At 42.7% G+C, this 16368-nt stretch overlaps 3 protein-coding genes across 6 annotated transcripts; 2 read left to right on the top strand and 1 right to left on the bottom strand.

The window, feature by feature from the left end:
- Positions 1-474: 474 nt before the first annotated feature.
- On the bottom strand, positions 475-1651 carry fahd1 (fumarylacetoacetate hydrolase domain containing 1). The gene has a single exon (XM_064316240.1). It carries the CDS (start codon positions 1403-1405, stop codon positions 746-748), a length of 660 nt encoding a protein of 219 aa, XP_064172310.1. The 5' UTR covers positions 1406-1651; the 3' UTR covers positions 475-745.
- Positions 1652-1759: 108 nt separating this feature from the next.
- Positions 1760-8471, top strand: hagh (hydroxyacylglutathione hydrolase). 2 transcript variants are annotated; one of them, XM_064316235.1, is made up of 9 exons: positions 1760-1920; positions 2813-2985; positions 3131-3195; positions 4518-4635; positions 5580-5688; positions 5919-6022; positions 6249-6350; positions 6904-6983; positions 7421-8471. In XM_064316235.1, exons 1-9 carry the CDS (start codon positions 1785-1787, stop codon positions 7518-7520), a joined length of 987 nt encoding a protein of 328 aa, XP_064172305.1. In that variant the 5' UTR covers positions 1760-1784; the 3' UTR covers positions 7521-8471. The 2 variants fall into 2 exon arrangements, with proteins under 2 accessions (XP_064172305.1, XP_064172306.1); XM_064316236.1 differs by having other exon boundaries at positions 1764-1920; positions 2824-2985.
- Positions 8472-9063: 592 nt separating this feature from the next.
- LOC135244040 (hydroxyacylglutathione hydrolase-like protein) lies at positions 9064-16272 on the top strand. Of its 3 annotated transcripts, XM_064316238.1 has the most exons (10): positions 9064-9241; positions 9529-9676; positions 10205-10269; positions 10883-11000; positions 11148-11256; positions 12201-12304; positions 12731-12832; positions 13763-13842; positions 14336-14511; positions 14634-16272. In XM_064316238.1, the coding sequence occupies exons 2-9, from the start codon at positions 9572-9574 to the stop codon at positions 14484-14486; spliced, it is 834 nt and encodes a 277-aa protein (XP_064172308.1). In that variant the 5' UTR covers positions 9064-9241; positions 9529-9571; the 3' UTR covers positions 14487-14511; positions 14634-16272. The 3 variants fall into 3 exon arrangements, with proteins under 3 accessions (XP_064172308.1, XP_064172307.1, XP_064172309.1); XM_064316237.1 differs by having other exon boundaries at positions 9067-9241; positions 14336-16272; XM_064316239.1 differs by lacking the exon at positions 9064-9241 and adding an exon at positions 9899-9938 and having other exon boundaries at positions 9536-9676; positions 14336-16272.
- The last annotated feature ends 96 nt before the right edge of the window (positions 16273-16368 follow it).

Consider the following 16368-nt stretch of genomic DNA (forward strand, 5'->3'; position numbering starts at 1 on the left):
CAGCAGTGTATCATAATGGCCACCACTTCTCCACCCTTACTCTCCTTCCCCTCTTGCACATCTATCCTATAACCCCCCCCCCCCAAAAAAAAAAAAATTTTTTTTAAATCCTCTCCATTTTCACTTACACATGTTAATTCTAGTGACAAATGATACCTTTCGCTGGTGTTGTATGGCTATGGCCTGACTATTTCCTTCTCATTGATACTTTGAATGTTGGTGATAAGTGTCAGCTAAATATTTAATATGTAAATACAAAATGGGAACTTGGTTCACAACTCTGGGGTTTCACATTTGACTTGCAGGTGGGGCAATGCTGTTGTAAGCCTGGGCACGGTACTTAACCTGAATTGCTTCAATGAACATTCTGCTGTGTAAATTGGTTGTATCTTAAAAATGTAAGATTTTTAAGTTGCTCTAGATAAGAGTGCCAAATGCCTTAAATGTAAACTAACTTCCATAATCAAAGATGGGTGAAATGTGATAACATTTATTCCGGATTTAATTTTCCATTCAGACATCAAACATGGTGTCCCACTCCCATTATTCATAAGTTAATTGTTAATACGGGTGTTGTAATTTGCCCATTTTCCATATGATTACGCATTTATTGTACGAAAAAGTAAATAAAAAATTGATATCCACCTGTTTAAGCTCAATTGAAATACTGCCCATAATTAGACAATGTTAAAAAAAATTAGCTAGATCGTCCTTTTATGAAAAACTATACTGGTAATCGATGGGATCACAGTCTGTCGACTCGGAATGTCATGCTGACAATATCTTCAATCCCGGCCTGCAACTCGTCGTGCTCCTGCACGTTCGAGACGCCCTTGGGGGTCCCGGTCAGGATGAGATCACCCTCCTCAAGGGTGATAATCTCACTGATGTAGCTGATGAGGAACGGGATTGAGAAGATCATTTGGGAGGTGCTGCCGTCTTGGCGCAGCTGGTCGTTGACTTTTAGCCAGATCCGGACGTTCCCGGGATCCGGGATCTTCTCCTTGGGGACAAACTCGCTGACCGGACAGGAGGTATTGAACGCCTTGGCCAGTGTCCAGGGCAGACCTTTGGACTTGCACTCGTCTTGGATGTCCCTCGCGGTCATGTCCAGACAGAGCGCGTAACCGGCTACGTGATCCATAGCCGACGTGCGAGGAATCGCTGTGCCCCCTTTGCCAATGACTACTCCAAGCTCGACCTCGTGGTGGAGGTTGCTGGAGTAGTGGGGAACCAGAATAGGAGAACCCTCTTTCACGTACGCCGAGGGCGGCTTCAGGAAAAGTACAGGTTCCGTGGGTACTGCGTTTTTCAGCTCTTTGGCATGGTCAGCGTAGTTCCTTCCCACGCAGATAATCTTCTTCCCCCATTCCCAAAACCGCGTAACGTTTCGTGCGGATGACATTCCCCCAAAAAGGCTACTTTGCAATTAACTAGCTTGTGACTACTCAAACCCCCATGAGTAGTACAGCACACCTACTTTCAATCTGACCTTTGCACGTCGCCAGACGCTTACTAAATCCTGGGTGACTACGGAATGCCTGGAGTGACAAACTTGGCAAATACGTCGTCCCAATGTTTAAGTATTTAATTTCCAAGTGGAGATATAGCTTGTTATTTACCTGTCGCTCAGCCTAAGTAGCTCTCTGGAACAAACACTTCGCAATATGCTTATGATACATGCGTATAATTGGAGAAAATATTAATATTTCTGTGCCACACCCCCGTATTTGATTGGCTGAGCTCCCCGGGGTCAAAGTTAAAGCGAGGACCTACTTCACTTCATGCCCAAATTGTTTCCTAGTTCCTGTAGTTTCGACATATTAGCAGACGTTAGAAGTGTTGTTATGTTATTCAGGTCATTGGTGGCGAGTGCCTGCACACTGGGTGTACTAGGAGCAGCTACTACGTATAAATTTGGTATGTTGCTAAATGGCCCGAAGACTTTTTGCGGCCGCAGAAATGCTCCGGTCATTCCTCTCGCTGCTATTCTTTTATTGCAGTAAAATGACACTTTGCTTGCAAAGTAAGCAGCTAGGTAGCCGTTATTTCCCATTGGCACAGTAGCTAAACGGACGCAGCTGATATGCAGCAGAGTAGGCTATTTAACAGTGAGTCGTATTACATCATCCTCGACTCCCCGAAGTCTGTAGGTAGTGGAGCTTGCTAAATGCAAACCACGTATTTGTCATTTTGTAGCCTGCTATACACCAGTATCAGTAAAAGCTGTCTTATAGCTCGATGCGCATTTAGTTAGCTATAACACATTTCTCGCTGGATATCTGGTTGTTAAGTATTGACACAACATGGAAAAGCCTGATAGCTAACCAAAGCCCGGAAAGTTCTGCACTATTGGGTCCGGCTGGCGACAATGTTTTGCAAGCTGCAAGTAGGATACATTGGATGACTTCCATTGAGTTCATACAATATGATTTTAAAATATATTAGGGTCAATTCGGTAGTTTTACCAAGATAGATAAATATTTAACAGTCTTACTGTTATTTATTAAATATTAGGTCGCGGTTTTAATTTGCTGGGTGCAGCAAATTATGAACGTTGCACACAGAATATCAAACGCACCGTAGCCTAAGCACTCAGTTTGCTATGCTGTTCTATATGAAATTAGAATATAAAGTACTTCCATCTTTAGGTATACGGAGGGTCCCATTGTAGCTGGGTACGCGCAAATATGACAGTTTCGCCCATTTTATTCCCCCTGCTCCCGTTTTTAAGCTCCTGTATTAGTCATTCTCACATAGGACCAATTAAGCTAACGTTGTTTAATTATTTTTTTGTATTTTTAATTCTGAGCTCCCGTACAGGTTCGATCTGCGCTAATACATTCCGATAGGAAATCCGTGCTTGTGGCCCAGTCCGACATGAAGATCGAAATGTTACCTGCACTCACAGACAATTACATGTATCTTCTCATTGACGAGGACACCAGGGAAGCTGCGATCGTTGACCCCGTGGAACCGGTCAAGGTAAACCTAGATGAGTATAGGCGAGTGCAGCTGTATATTTACCGACATTGCGCTGTTAATTTCATAGTCGTAGGGTATATCTCGTGTTTAAAAAAAAAAAAAAAGCTGACACCCAGATCCCTCACCTCACTTGTTCCCTTGCAAGGTTTTAGATGCCATCAAGAAACACCGAGTTAAACTTACCACGGTCTTAACGACACATCATCACTGGTGAGTAAAGTTAATAATAATAATAATAATAATAATAAAAGCTGTAATTTATAATTGTCAATTATTCATGGTGTGGCTAGTGAAAGTCATAACACATGAAGTAGGGAGAATTACTGCCATAGTGAGATCAGTTCCACACTTTTCGAATAAGGCATAGCCTTTCATTTATCTCAGGAATCCATAATGATTCACACCCTTAATAAAGATGAGCAAGAAGCTGTATACAATTAACAAGGCAGCTAATGAGCTACACAATTCTTAATAAAATTAGAAAACCTATATGCTACTCTTTCAAGTTAACCTCAATCATAGGGAACTGTGGCCTCCCATGGTTCCCTGTTTCACTGGGGTATTAAAAGGAGGTTTTACAGAAGAAATAAGACAAGTCAGGACATACTAATATTCACCTTCACAAGTCGGAAGACTGGTTACAGCCGTCTCTGGTTACAGCCAACTTACATTACATTACATCATAACCATTTAGCAGATGCTCTTATTCAGAGGGACGTACAGTAGTGGATAACGTAAGTGTTATCAGGAATACAAGGCGGTATCACCAAGAAGGCACAGTGGTCCAATTATAATCCATAAGTGTAATGTCAACTAGACAAACGACTATTTGTATTCTAACAAAGTAATGTTCAGCTAGACAGATAACATGTCTTTACACTGCTGTACTTGTAACATTATTCAAAGGAAATCCAGAGAAAGATAGGTAAAAATAAAGGACGTGTAAAGGGGTCAGGAGAGCCACAGTGCAATCTGGTGAGTCTTCAGTCTGCTTTGGAATATGGGCAGGGAGCTAGAAGGACCAGAACAGTTTGGCCAAAAACCTGGTTCCCTCTGCCAGGATGCTCAAACATGGCCACAAATGGATCTTTCAGTAAGACAATAGTCCCAAATATCCCTCAGAATCAACCAAGACGTGGTTAACTGACTTACAAGTTTGCCATTTTAGTGTTCATAATTGAACATGATTGAATATTTGTAGTTTGAATTGAAGAGATCAGTCCAGAAGAGCAGATTCTGTTCTGATTCTTTGTGTGTCTGTTTGTTATTGTCAAACAAATGAAGTTCATGTAGAGTTGAGGTGTGCATAATGTTCACATGCTGTTGCCTATTTTGGACATTGACTTGTACAGTAGTTTGTCCGTTCTTGCTTCTGGTTTACTGGCCAAGAATAGCCACAGTGAAGCAATCGGATGTTCTTTATTTAGTCAGTTTTCTAGACCCGGTAATGTTCTTCTAGCTTTGTTATATGGACTTAGATTATTCAGATAGCTTACATAGCTAAATATGCATATGTATGTGTTTTCCTTCAGGGACCACGCTGGTGGGAATGAAAAACTGGTGAGACTGGCACCAGGTCTTAAAGTGTACGGAGGTGATGACAGAGTGGGAGCGCTGACGCAGAAAATCTCTCATTACAGCACTTTCAAAGTTGGTACTTTATAATTTATGTGTATGTGTTTTCAAAATGGCTGTTAAAAAAGCAACAATTCATAAAGGGATAGTTCACTCGCTGGGGCTTTTCAATATTAGGAGCTGATTTGGAGTTATTTCAAATGTATTTTCCTGCTTTAGGCCATTATCCCCCTAATGCTCCCATACCAGCCATTGTAATCCTCCAAATGTCTGTAAATATCTAACATATCCTCATCACACACAGAAACTGTCTTGGCCAATCAAAAATGAATATTAAAACGGGAATTATATACAAAATCCCCAGAAAGTGAACTATCCCTTAAAAATATCATTTAGCAATGTGTTTAAAAGATTGCATCACTCAACCATTAAGTTATGAATTTCCTTAGCAGTTGCTTGGCTGTGACCAACCTCCGAGTCCATACCTTAAGGTTTAACAGATTATCTGTTTGTGCAGCTGGGTTTTTCTGGACGTTTATTTTAATCATTAATCATTGTCTTCAGTGGTGAGAAAAGGGTGTGGAGAGTGTGATATAAATGGCAAAAGAGGTGGAGCAATAGTGTGCTGTCAGTAATTTGCAGGCTTAAACAGTCATTGCACCCTGGTGTGGAGGACAGTATTTTGATGGATCAGTGATGATTGAGAGCATTGTGGTGTCAATGAAGCCTCACTTTCTCATTAGTAAGGCATCTCACATTGGACTTCAGCCCCACTTCCCTCACCACTACCCCACACCACCAGCACACGGGTTTCTTTGAGTGGATGTGTGTATATGTGTGCCTGATACAAAAGTTTTGATGTGTATTAAAATTATTGTGCTTTAAATGCATAATACTTCCTATTATGCTCGCACACAGGGTCATATAATTTCCTCTACCTTTCTCTCAGTATCTCCAGGTTGGGTCTGTTGGTTGCCTGTGCATGAAGTGCCTGTTCTCTCTATTTCCTGGTTCTGTAGGTTGGGTCTCTTAATGTAAAGTGCCTGTTTACCCCATGCCACACCACTGGGCACATCTGCTACTTTGTTACCAAGGACAACAGCTCCGAACCTCCAGCCGTTTTCACTGGTAAAGTATTTGTTCCAGTACCGCGTTTCTCCTTTAAGCCAGTTACCAGTTTTAACGATAACTGCAGGGTTGTAAGTAGCACACGCAGTACGCAGCAGTGTGGGCCATTCCATGTTTTCCGTAAACAGGGGAACTCCAGTAGCTGGTAGAAAAGGGCATGAGGCAGGAACTGTGGGTGTAATCTCCATGTGTCAGGGCTCAGACGTTGCTGGTGTGTTGTTTCTGAGCAGGCGACACTCTGTTCATCGGGGGCTGTGGGAAGTTTTTCGAGGGCACGGCGGACGAGATGTATAAGGCGCTGATCGAGGTCCTTGGACGCCTGCCTTCTGAAACGGTGCGTGCACGTGCGTGTGCGCGTGTGTTTGTGTGTATGTGTGTGTGGGTGGGTGTACGAGTGTGTGAGTGTGAGTGAGTGAATGAGATGCACACTGCAGCTTTCATTCACATATCACTGTGGCTAGCACAAGGATTGCTTCCTATGAATAAGAGAACCTGCAAGGAGCCATTGTCCCTCAGCCAGTAATAGAGATGTATTTTTTATTTTTATTTTTTGTTTCCAGCGTGTTTACTGTGGACACGAATACACCATCAACAACCTCAAGTTTGCGAGACACGTGGAACCGAACAACGAGGCTATCCGGAAGAAACTGGCCTGGGCCAAGGTGTGTCTCTTTCATTAGTCTATTTGTCTCTATCATGTATTTGAATTATTTGTTCTGGACACTTGCGACTTGCGCAATTCGCTTTTGTAAAACATTTACGTACGCAGTTGAGCATTGACTGACGTAATGCCTTGCTCAGGGACACAATAGCTGTGCTGTTCCTGGGACTTGACTCCACAACTTTCTGGCTGAATTACAGGTCCTTAATGGATAATTTTATCCATGTTACAATTTTTTTATATTTGGAAATGGTAATCACCCACAATGCATTTTTTCATTCTTGCCACATGCATTGCAGTCTGGCAAAATGGAGAAAAGTGGCATTGAAGAAAGACAATTGATCACTCTCACAATTTAATGATATATTGATAGATGTATATTTCTGTATATTTTGTTGATATATTGATTGTTGTCATTGCAATGTAAATAGCATAAAGTGCCCAGGATTTATGCATTTTTTCCCTGTTTTTTTTATCGTGTATTGATTAAAGAAAGTTGGACAAACGTAATATTGGCCTTTAACAGCTTTGCCCTGCCTTTCTCCTCTCTTCAGGAAACATACGATAATGGAGAGCCGACCATCCCCTCTACTGTGGGCGAGGAGTTCACATATAACCCCTTCATGAGAGTTAGGTAAGGATGAGGACAAAAGCAAGACCCCATTTCCTGCCAGCAACACTGATCCCAGATCAGTGCTCACCGAGTGTGCTCTGGTATCGGGTGAGGTGATCACCTGGTGAGCCACGACCAGAGGTCATTGTTGCCAAGAGGAGGGATAGGCTGTGAGCAACCTCTGAGTTAGAAGCCTGTTTCCCTGAGAGCTGCATTACACTTCTCCTCATTAAAGCAGGGGGTCCTTACCCTTCTACTGGAAAGCTGTGTGTTCTGCTAATTTTTGTTGTTACTCGGCACTTAATTTCTCGCTAAAAGCAACTGTTAAATCACGGTTAAATCACCTCTACTGTGGTTTTTTTGTTTAAAATGGCTACTGTTATTTACGGCGAATAGGAAAATCGACAGGACTCTGTGGCCCTCTGGGACCAGCGTTGAGTCTGTTGCCTGTGTTGCAGGGAGAAATCTGTGCAGGACCACGCTGGGAAAACTGACCCCATTGACACCATGCGCAGCATCCGCAAAGAGAAGGACAACTTCCGGGTCCCCAAGGACTAAGTGCGAGGAGTGTGGGGGGAGGGGGGGAATCAGAAAGTGGCATGGTCTCCTGAGAAAATGTCATCACTACTTTGCATTTCAGTGCACTGCAAGCTGTCACTACCTATCACAGTGAACACATCGTACATACATGGAACACACAACACGCCACCATATTTTACACCAGAACCTCTGCAGTGTGTGTGGCACGGATGTGCAGCAAGCTAAAATAAATAAATAAATAAATAAGCTGCACTAATGAACAGAGAAGCCTGGATGTGCAAAATTAAATCTCAGTTCTAACATATTTAATATAGTTTTTGTGTGTTTAAACATGGTTTTGAGCAAATGTGCTACAGAGGTTGTGTAGCATGAATGTATATAAAGATATCTATTTTACTAATGATTGATGACTCCCAACTGGCACCTTCTGTGGCTCAAATCTGATATAAATTCATTTTAAAAATGTGTATATAAATATAAAGGCAGGGAGTAAGGATTTAAAAAATATTTCTCATCATGTGCAATTTATTTTTTCATTTTAATTTACAGGACACCAGAGTAAATGTTTATGGTTTTCTGTGAGTTGTCTAGGTCCAAAGGCTTAATAGGCAACTGCATGTGGAAAATGTTGCACACCTCAGTCCCAGATTATCCTTCTGTGTTTGACAATGTGTTATATTCTTTTACCTGTTCAGTTTGTATGCTTGGACAGTGTTCTTATGTAATGCTGAATTTTAAAGTTTGTCTTATTTTGGTGGGGGTGGGAAAACAAGAAACCATAAATGCTTTAGATTATTTTTAAGCATGATGTCAGTGTTTACCCTAAGCAATTGCTAAATAGATTCAATCTGTAATTATTATACAGTGTCAACGTTATGACTTTGTCTTGGAGTTTAAAGTTATAACATGGCTTTTGTGCAAAAGACATTTCCAGATTTTCAACAATAAAGCACACCATAAACAATGCCATCGGTACGGTACATAGTGTCTAACTACTCACTGCATGTGTAAAAGGAAGGTGTGTGTTGATAACTTGTATAGTTATAGTTTCACTCATGTATAGAAAATGTATAGTAGCCTATGTCACTATTGCAGTATATGGCAGTAAGACCACTGTAAGCGAAGAAAGGGGAGATAACTACCCATTACTGACATTTAGCCTATTCAGTTTTATATAAAGCTAGCAGAATATATTATATAAAATTCAGATAAAAGTAGAAATAAAATCAAGATTAGATGTAGGAGGTAGCCTACCTAATTAACATGCAAACTTGAAACAGAATTAAAAATGCATGATGGTGTTTTATTTTCTTTTGTTGACGGCTTGAACATAAGAAATTAAAATAGTAAAACTAGATCTTAAATTAATACATTATTTAAACATGTTTCCATGTGCACAGCTGTCGTTAGGTAAAGTTTCCTACGAGAATACGTGGTGCGAAATTAATTACTTAGGTCTTGCATGTAGAGCTAAGAGATACGCATGTAAATTATGTTTCTGTTAAGGAATTTCATATTTATGCCGGGGAACTGTGTTTCCTCCGGTTTCCTCACAGCTATAAACTGAACCGGAACTCTTTAATTGCAACGGGAAACGGTTAGAATAAGTGGTTTCCCTTGCCTTGGAAATTATATCAAGTCTTCTGTTCCGTGATTTGCTTGTTGGACTAGTATTGCACAAGTGCACACATCCTATTTCACCTTTACGAAAACCGACTCTGCGATTTCAATTCATCCAGGTACTATGGGTACAATTGAACACGTAGCCGCAGCGGTTGTCTTTCTTGGCAGTTTTCTTTTTCAAGTGTCCCCAGCTAGATAGCTCGCAGCCTTCGAAACCCTCATATTTTATAGCCACGGTGTAACTAGCTTTGTAGCTAACGATGCACCTGTGTAAACAAAGTTAACTACACAAATAATTACTAACAAAATAGCTAGCGAGCTAAATGTGTAAATGTGCTTTTTTCGCTGTCCACATTGAAAGCCTGTTCTTACCCGTCTATGCTCCGGCTTTACTTGTATACAGTGTGGGTGTGCGTACCAGTATTTTCTCTGCATGACGGGCAAACATGAAGGTGAAGGTGATCTCTATCCTGGAGGATAACTACATGTATCTGCTGATCGAGGAGCAGAGCAAAGAGGCCATCGCAGTGGACCCGGCCGTACCGCACCGGGTGAGCCCGCAACACCGCAGATCTTCCCAAATTTTCACCCAGGTCATGAATTTGTGGCCTACTGGTTATTAATATCTTAAATAAAACCTTGCAACCAAAGCTATTTAGTATCCTGTTGTCCAATGACAATAACATTCCGACAATTCAATATCAGTCATGTATTTATAAAGGCATTTTCACTGAAATAGTTAGTTTAAACGTTTTGCTTTCTCGGAAGTACAGCAGTGCCCCACCTGGAATTTGAACTCGCAGCCTTCTAGCTGTAAGTCCAAATACTCTAATCACCTAAAATACCCTCCCATGCACAAGAGAGCAACTGTGCCTCTTTAAATCTGAGCTGGTAGTGGAGTGATTGTTGAGCGGGAGCTGGGTGTGTGTGGGGTGGTGGCTGGGTGTGTAATTGAGTCACTGTCGATGTGTTGTGAAAGGGTGTGGGAGTTTATAAAGGTGGATTTATGATTGTGTGGGCGTGTGTGATTGTATGAGTGTATAAATGTGCATAGGTTTATAACATTTTCTCTCTGGTAGATGCTGGAGATTGTGCAAAGGGAAGGAGTCACTCTCACTGCAGTTCTCACTACACACCATCACTGGTAAGGGCTTTGCTTCCAAAAAGTTTCACTCATGGAAGCGTATACTTCGCTGCACACACAAATGCAGCCATGAAAACACACACACACAGACATACACACGTGTACACACAAAAAGGTCTGTAAGTAATTTAAATAAATCCCAGTGAATGTGTTCAGTTGCATGCACCTGAGAATAAATGGGCCTGGCCCTCAGCTTTATCTGGGTGTAAGTGCTGCGTGTGCCTATACCAATATGGCTTTGACTGCCAAAGAGCCATGACTAATATCTGGGCAACACTTCAAAATATCAAGTGTTTTGTTAGTATTAACATTTTAGGCCATAACAAGAACCCTAAAGGGCTATTTGGATGTTAATATCCAAATCCTGAACACTGAGTACTTTGATTGACCTGTAGAGAGGAAGAATAGGACTCCGGAGTTGTTTATGAATAGAACAGGTAGCCGGGCCCTCTGTCTCTAGACTACAGGGAAATTAGCCTAGGTGGGCTGAATGGCTTGTCTCATCATTAAGTATTCTTATGCTCTTATGGTGGAGGTGGTGACGGTGATAGTGATGGTGACAGTAATGAAGAGCACGTTGACGTGAAGTATCCTGTTCGCTCCTGTGTCGAAGGGACCACGCCCGGGGAAATGAGGACCTGGTGAAGAGGATTCCAGGGCTGAGGGTATACGGGGGTGATGAGCGCATAGGGGGGCTGACTGACAAAGTCACCGACGAACAGGAGCTCAAGGTGAGCACAGAGCGTCAGCGGGCCGACCGCGCCAAACCTGCCTAACCCGGTTACTCTCAGCTGTAGCGTAAACCGAGTTACTCGGAGCTGTAACGTTCACGGTGTTGTGATGCCGCAAACACGCACACGCCTTCCTCTGCTCTGCAGTTCGGGGCGATCAACGTGCGGTGCCTGTCCACTCCCTGCCACACCTCTGGGCACGTGTGCTACTTTGTTTGGGAGGATGACTGCTCCGACGCTCCCGCCGTCTTCACAGGTCAGGGTCTCTTAGATACGCCCGCCCCCTTGTCTGTTTGAGCCCGGCTGACCTCGTGGAGATGCCTCTGATTCGCTGTGGGTTTCCAGTAAATACAGTACACTATATGACCAAGAGTATCTGGACACCACTTGTTCTGGGGCTGTTTTTCATGCTTTGGGCTAGACCCCTTAATTCTAGTGAAGGCAAATCTTAATGCTACAGCATACAATCACATTCTAGACAATTCTGTGCTTTCCCAACATTTTGAGGATGGCCTTTTCCTGTTTTAGCATGATAGTGCCCCCGGGCATACAGTGAGGTGCACATAGAAATGGTTTTGTTGAGGTAGGTGTGGAAGAACTTGACTGGCCTGCACAGAGCCTTGACCTCAACTCCATCCAACACCTTTGGGTTCAACTGGAAAGCCAACTGCGAGCCAGGCCTAACTGCCCAATCAGTGCCGAATGGAAGCAAATCCCTGCAGCAATCCTCCAACATCTAGTATAAAGCCTTCCCAGAAGGTTGGAGGTTGTTATAGCAGAAAAGGGTGGACCAACTCCATATTAATGCTCATAATTTTGGATGTGATGTTGGATCTCGTGTCCACATACTTTTGGCATGTAGTGTAGGAATCCTGTTGACTGAATTTTCAGCTCCCCCTTAGCACTAAGCGTAGCCAAAGGGGACACAGTAGCAGAAAAGTCTGGCGTGCTCTGCGATCCTGTTTTAGCTATGTACGTTCTGATCACGCGCCTTTCATTAATATTCATACAAAGCCAGGAAATTGGAACACTTTGAGCTCCAAAGTGGCAATGATAGAATTTTTTTCCCGTTGGACACAGACCTGAGTATCTGTTCAGTTTATAGACTATCTGGGGTATCTCCTTGCCTTGATTTTGCCCCAGTACTGTCTGACTTCTGACCTCTGTGACACGCCATTTGTCCTGTTCCCGGTTGCCTAGGAGACACGCTGTTCGTGGCGGGCTGCGGGCGGTTCTTTGAGGGGACTGCAGAGCAAATGCACCACAACCTGACCAAGGTGCTGGGCTCCCTTCCACAGGATACGGTCAGTTTCATTATGGTCACTAATAATACGGTTATAACACAGTCTGTCTCATTATGAGGTCACCCATAATACGGTTGTAACACCCTCAGTTTCATTATGGTTGCTCGGTATACAGTTATAACACAGTCAGTCAGCCTCATAGTCATGGTGCTCTTGGACATGCTGCTGTTCTTATACAGTTATGATCTGGTCAGTCTCATTATGACCATTGTGCAGTCAGGCACACTTATGAGACAGTCTTTCCACATCAGTCACACAGATTCCAGTCAAGACATGGTCAGCCAGCTGGACCATTGTGCAGTCAGGCACCCAAACACATAATGTGGTCATAAATATGGAGTCCTTTGCTCAGGAAGTGTTCACACATCGTTCCTCTTTCCCTATCCAGTTAGATTTGCTGAAAAGTGTGTTGTGTCCCTGCTACAGAAGGTGTTCTGTGGGCATGAATACACCATCAAGAACCTGAAGTTTGCACTGAAGGTGGAGCCAGAGAACGAGAGGGTGAAAGAGATGCTGAGCTGGGCCAGGGTGAGCATCGTTACATGACATTGTATTACACTGCGTTACACGTTTTACACAATACATTACATTTCATTACATTACTCTACAGTGCAGTAAATCACATTACGGTACGTTTTACATCACATCATAACATACTGCTGTGCATTACACATCATCCCATTACATTAATTACATGACACTTAATCACATTACAGTACATTACATTACACTACAGAAAACTGAAACTAAGGCACAAGGTGTTGGTTGGCTTGAACTAAGACCAGCATGCAGACCAGCCCTCCAGGCCCGGAGTTGTGCACCCCTGTGTAAGGTTAACAGACAGCGAGCAGCTCAGGATGTAACAGAGGGGAAAGCTTGTTGGTGCAGGTCCATTCCTAGCACTCGTATAGCTGAAATAAATTTTGAGCTTAACCTCTCTGTGAATTTATCAGTAGAACCTGGGCATGGTTGTGACTGAACTGAGCCATCTTTTACACTGAGGCAAATGTCTCATCCTTGTAGTAAGAGTTGTTTTTCCCACATACCATAAGCCCAAGAGACACCAGAGAGACGAGGGACCAATCGAAGGCCCCTTCTGAGCAAGCATATATGAACCCACTAATTACAGCTATAAACTGGCATTTACTCACACTGCAGTGCACCCGGAACTGCCTGCAGATACAGTGTTAGATGGCATAACATTAACTTACACTGCAATAAACCTGGAAGTACCTGATGCTACACTGTATATCAGAGTTCTGCTTTTATGGCTTCTGTGTTGCAGCTGAACTAAATGAATTAGGTGTAATTCAGTTAACTGAATGCGCATGTAGTTTATATTTACATATAGAGAGGTACGTGGACCATGATTAGTTGGTCGAATGTGTCAGGGGATCTTGATTGGTTGACTGTGTCAGTGGACCCTGATTGGCTAGCGGTGTGCATTTTTCTCCCCAGGGGAGGGATGATGACGACAAGCCCACAGTTCCCTCCACGCTGGTGGAAGAGTTCGACTACAACCCATTCCTGCGTCTCTCGTGAGTGCACCTCCTGCCTTACCTGTACCACTAACACTCCTGCCTTACCTGCGCCACGAACACTCCTGCCCCATGCCTCACACCAAGAGAGGCAGAGAGAGAAAGGGGTAGTAAAGGTGAGGATTGGAATGTGAGATTAGAAGTGAGGAGAAAGGAATTGAAGAAACTGCAATAATAATAATAATAATAATAATCTTGATTGGCTACATATTTCCTTGCATTCCTACCCCCTTTGATTCCCCAGATTGTCACTGCAAATTCAGCTCTCAGTTCACCTTCCTGGTTAAATAAAGATTAAAGAACTTAAAAAAACAACGCAGGCTGCAAGTATCACAGAATGAATGAAGAACAACCTCTCCGTAATATAAACTTAATTTTGCAAAGGAAACTTTGCTGTGTGTGTCTGTGTGTGCGTGCATGCGTGCGTGTGTGTCCGTGTGTGTCTGTGCGTGCGTGTGTGTGTGTGTGTGTGGGCGGTGTTGCTCCTGCTCAGAGAGAAGAGCGTGCAGAAGTTCACAGGTAAGACGGACCCGGTGGAGGTGCTGAGGGTGCTGCGCAGGGAGAAGGACAGCTTCTCCAAGCCCAAGGACAGGCCGCCGCCCCACGCCATGCTGGCCCTGCAGTGGGGCCTGCTGGGACCCTGAGGCTCCGCCCCCTCCTGATATCATGGTAAAAGGAAACGTAGAAACCGACAAACCTGCTAGGAGAACCCCTATGAAACCAGCCTTGGTCGTCTCTGGGGAACGTTGGTGGAGCGAGCGGCTAATGTTCTTTTGTGCGGTATTTCTTAGGCCTATAAGCTCTGCACGAGGAGTATCTCCCACACGGCTGTGCAAACGAGTCCACTCTCCCTTACAGTGAGGACTGGAGATACTGAGGCACACGGCCACTAGGATGTTTGCAGTACGCACGTACCTGTTCCTTAGGTATACCTCTAATTTCTGCACATTGGCCATTTCTCAGTATGGTCCAGACTTAACCAATCTAAAACACTGTAAATCCACATGACCATGCATCCCCCCTCAATGTGGATTCATTTGTGAATTAATATTTAGGAAATATTAATCTTATCTGTGTTAAATGCTTGAATATTTTTTTTTAACCAGCATCCTTGACAATAGTATAATTTTTGTCAAACTTCTAGCTTCACAATCCAGTTTTATCAACAGTCAAATGTAGTGAGATTGCAGACGATGGTTCTTTTTTTTTTTTGCATGCGTTTTGTAATTTAACCCAATGGTTGTCAACCTTGGTTCTGGGGGCCCACTGTGTATGCTTTTCATTTTTTATAGGAATTATTTATCCTCTTAAGCCACATTATGTCAGAAATTGCTATGCATGCCATAGAGAATTAAAGTTCCATATTCACAGTGTGCTATATTGTAAACGATTACATAAAGAGGTTAAAAAAACTAATCAAATTAAAGACTGAGGTGAATAAACAGGCTCCTAATTGTGATTTTTATTCTTCATGACATGCATAGAAAATTGTGGCTTAAGGGGGTAAATGATCCCTCTAACATGAAATGCACCCAATTAAGAAAAATTAACAGCTTGTTAAAATTGTGGAATTGCAGTTGTGGTTGGAGTGAAAACCAGCATACACGGGACCCCCAGGACTGGGGTTGGGAACCACCGCGTTAACTCTTCTCAACACGTCGTCTGGAGTTCAGCAGCGCCTACATTTATGTTTTTACACGATTTCGGTTTTTAACGTGGAAATTACAGATAAATCTATGCAAATGATTTCAAAATGAACCCTTTTTGCCTTTGGATCAGTTTGTACAAACATTTGATTCAAGGAATTATTTTTCTTTATTTAAACACAATGCGTCTTAACCCATTCACCTTCAGAAAAAGCCACTAAAGATTAGAGTGTAGTTCCACTCTTCAAATTTTTTTTTGTTTTGTTCTCGGTCGGCGAAATATATGAATCATTAGACCGAACTGATCCGAGGCTTAAAGCAGCACTCCAGATGCAGAGCGGGTGTGGGCCGCTCCACGTTTTACTAGAAGCAGGTTAGTGCTGAACCCACCAGCAGAAGCATCCAATCCGGGTGCTCCTCTACTTACAGGAAAGCCTGACATTCTATGCGCTGGTAGTGCTGTTTTATACCGCCATTACCTTTAAGCCCAGAACACTGCAGGAGTGTCACCCACTCACGTTCAGTAGCACTTTACACTTACGACAGATTACTAAGATTTTATTATTGTGAACAATTATGAATATAATTTGACAGAATTATTATTATTATTGTTATATATATATTTTTTTTTTCCTTATTTGAACAGTGAACTTTAAAAAAGAGAATGTAACTGATGTGGCATGGCCTACTGACCCAAAGAGCCTGCATGTGATTCTCACTTCAGTGTGTCATTAAATGCTTAAACGGCTCTTTTGCACCTGACAAATAAAGCACATTTAAAATTCATCATGCTGACCTTCAATGCTGGGTTTTCATCCACTTCCAATTCATATGCTACTTTACATACCTATATATACACAGAATTTCAACACATTTTATA

This window comes from Anguilla rostrata, chromosome 17, assembly GCF_018555375.3.
Source record: "Anguilla rostrata isolate EN2019 chromosome 17, ASM1855537v3, whole genome shotgun sequence".
NCBI classification, from domain to species: Eukaryota; Metazoa; Chordata; class Actinopteri; order Anguilliformes; family Anguillidae; genus Anguilla; species Anguilla rostrata.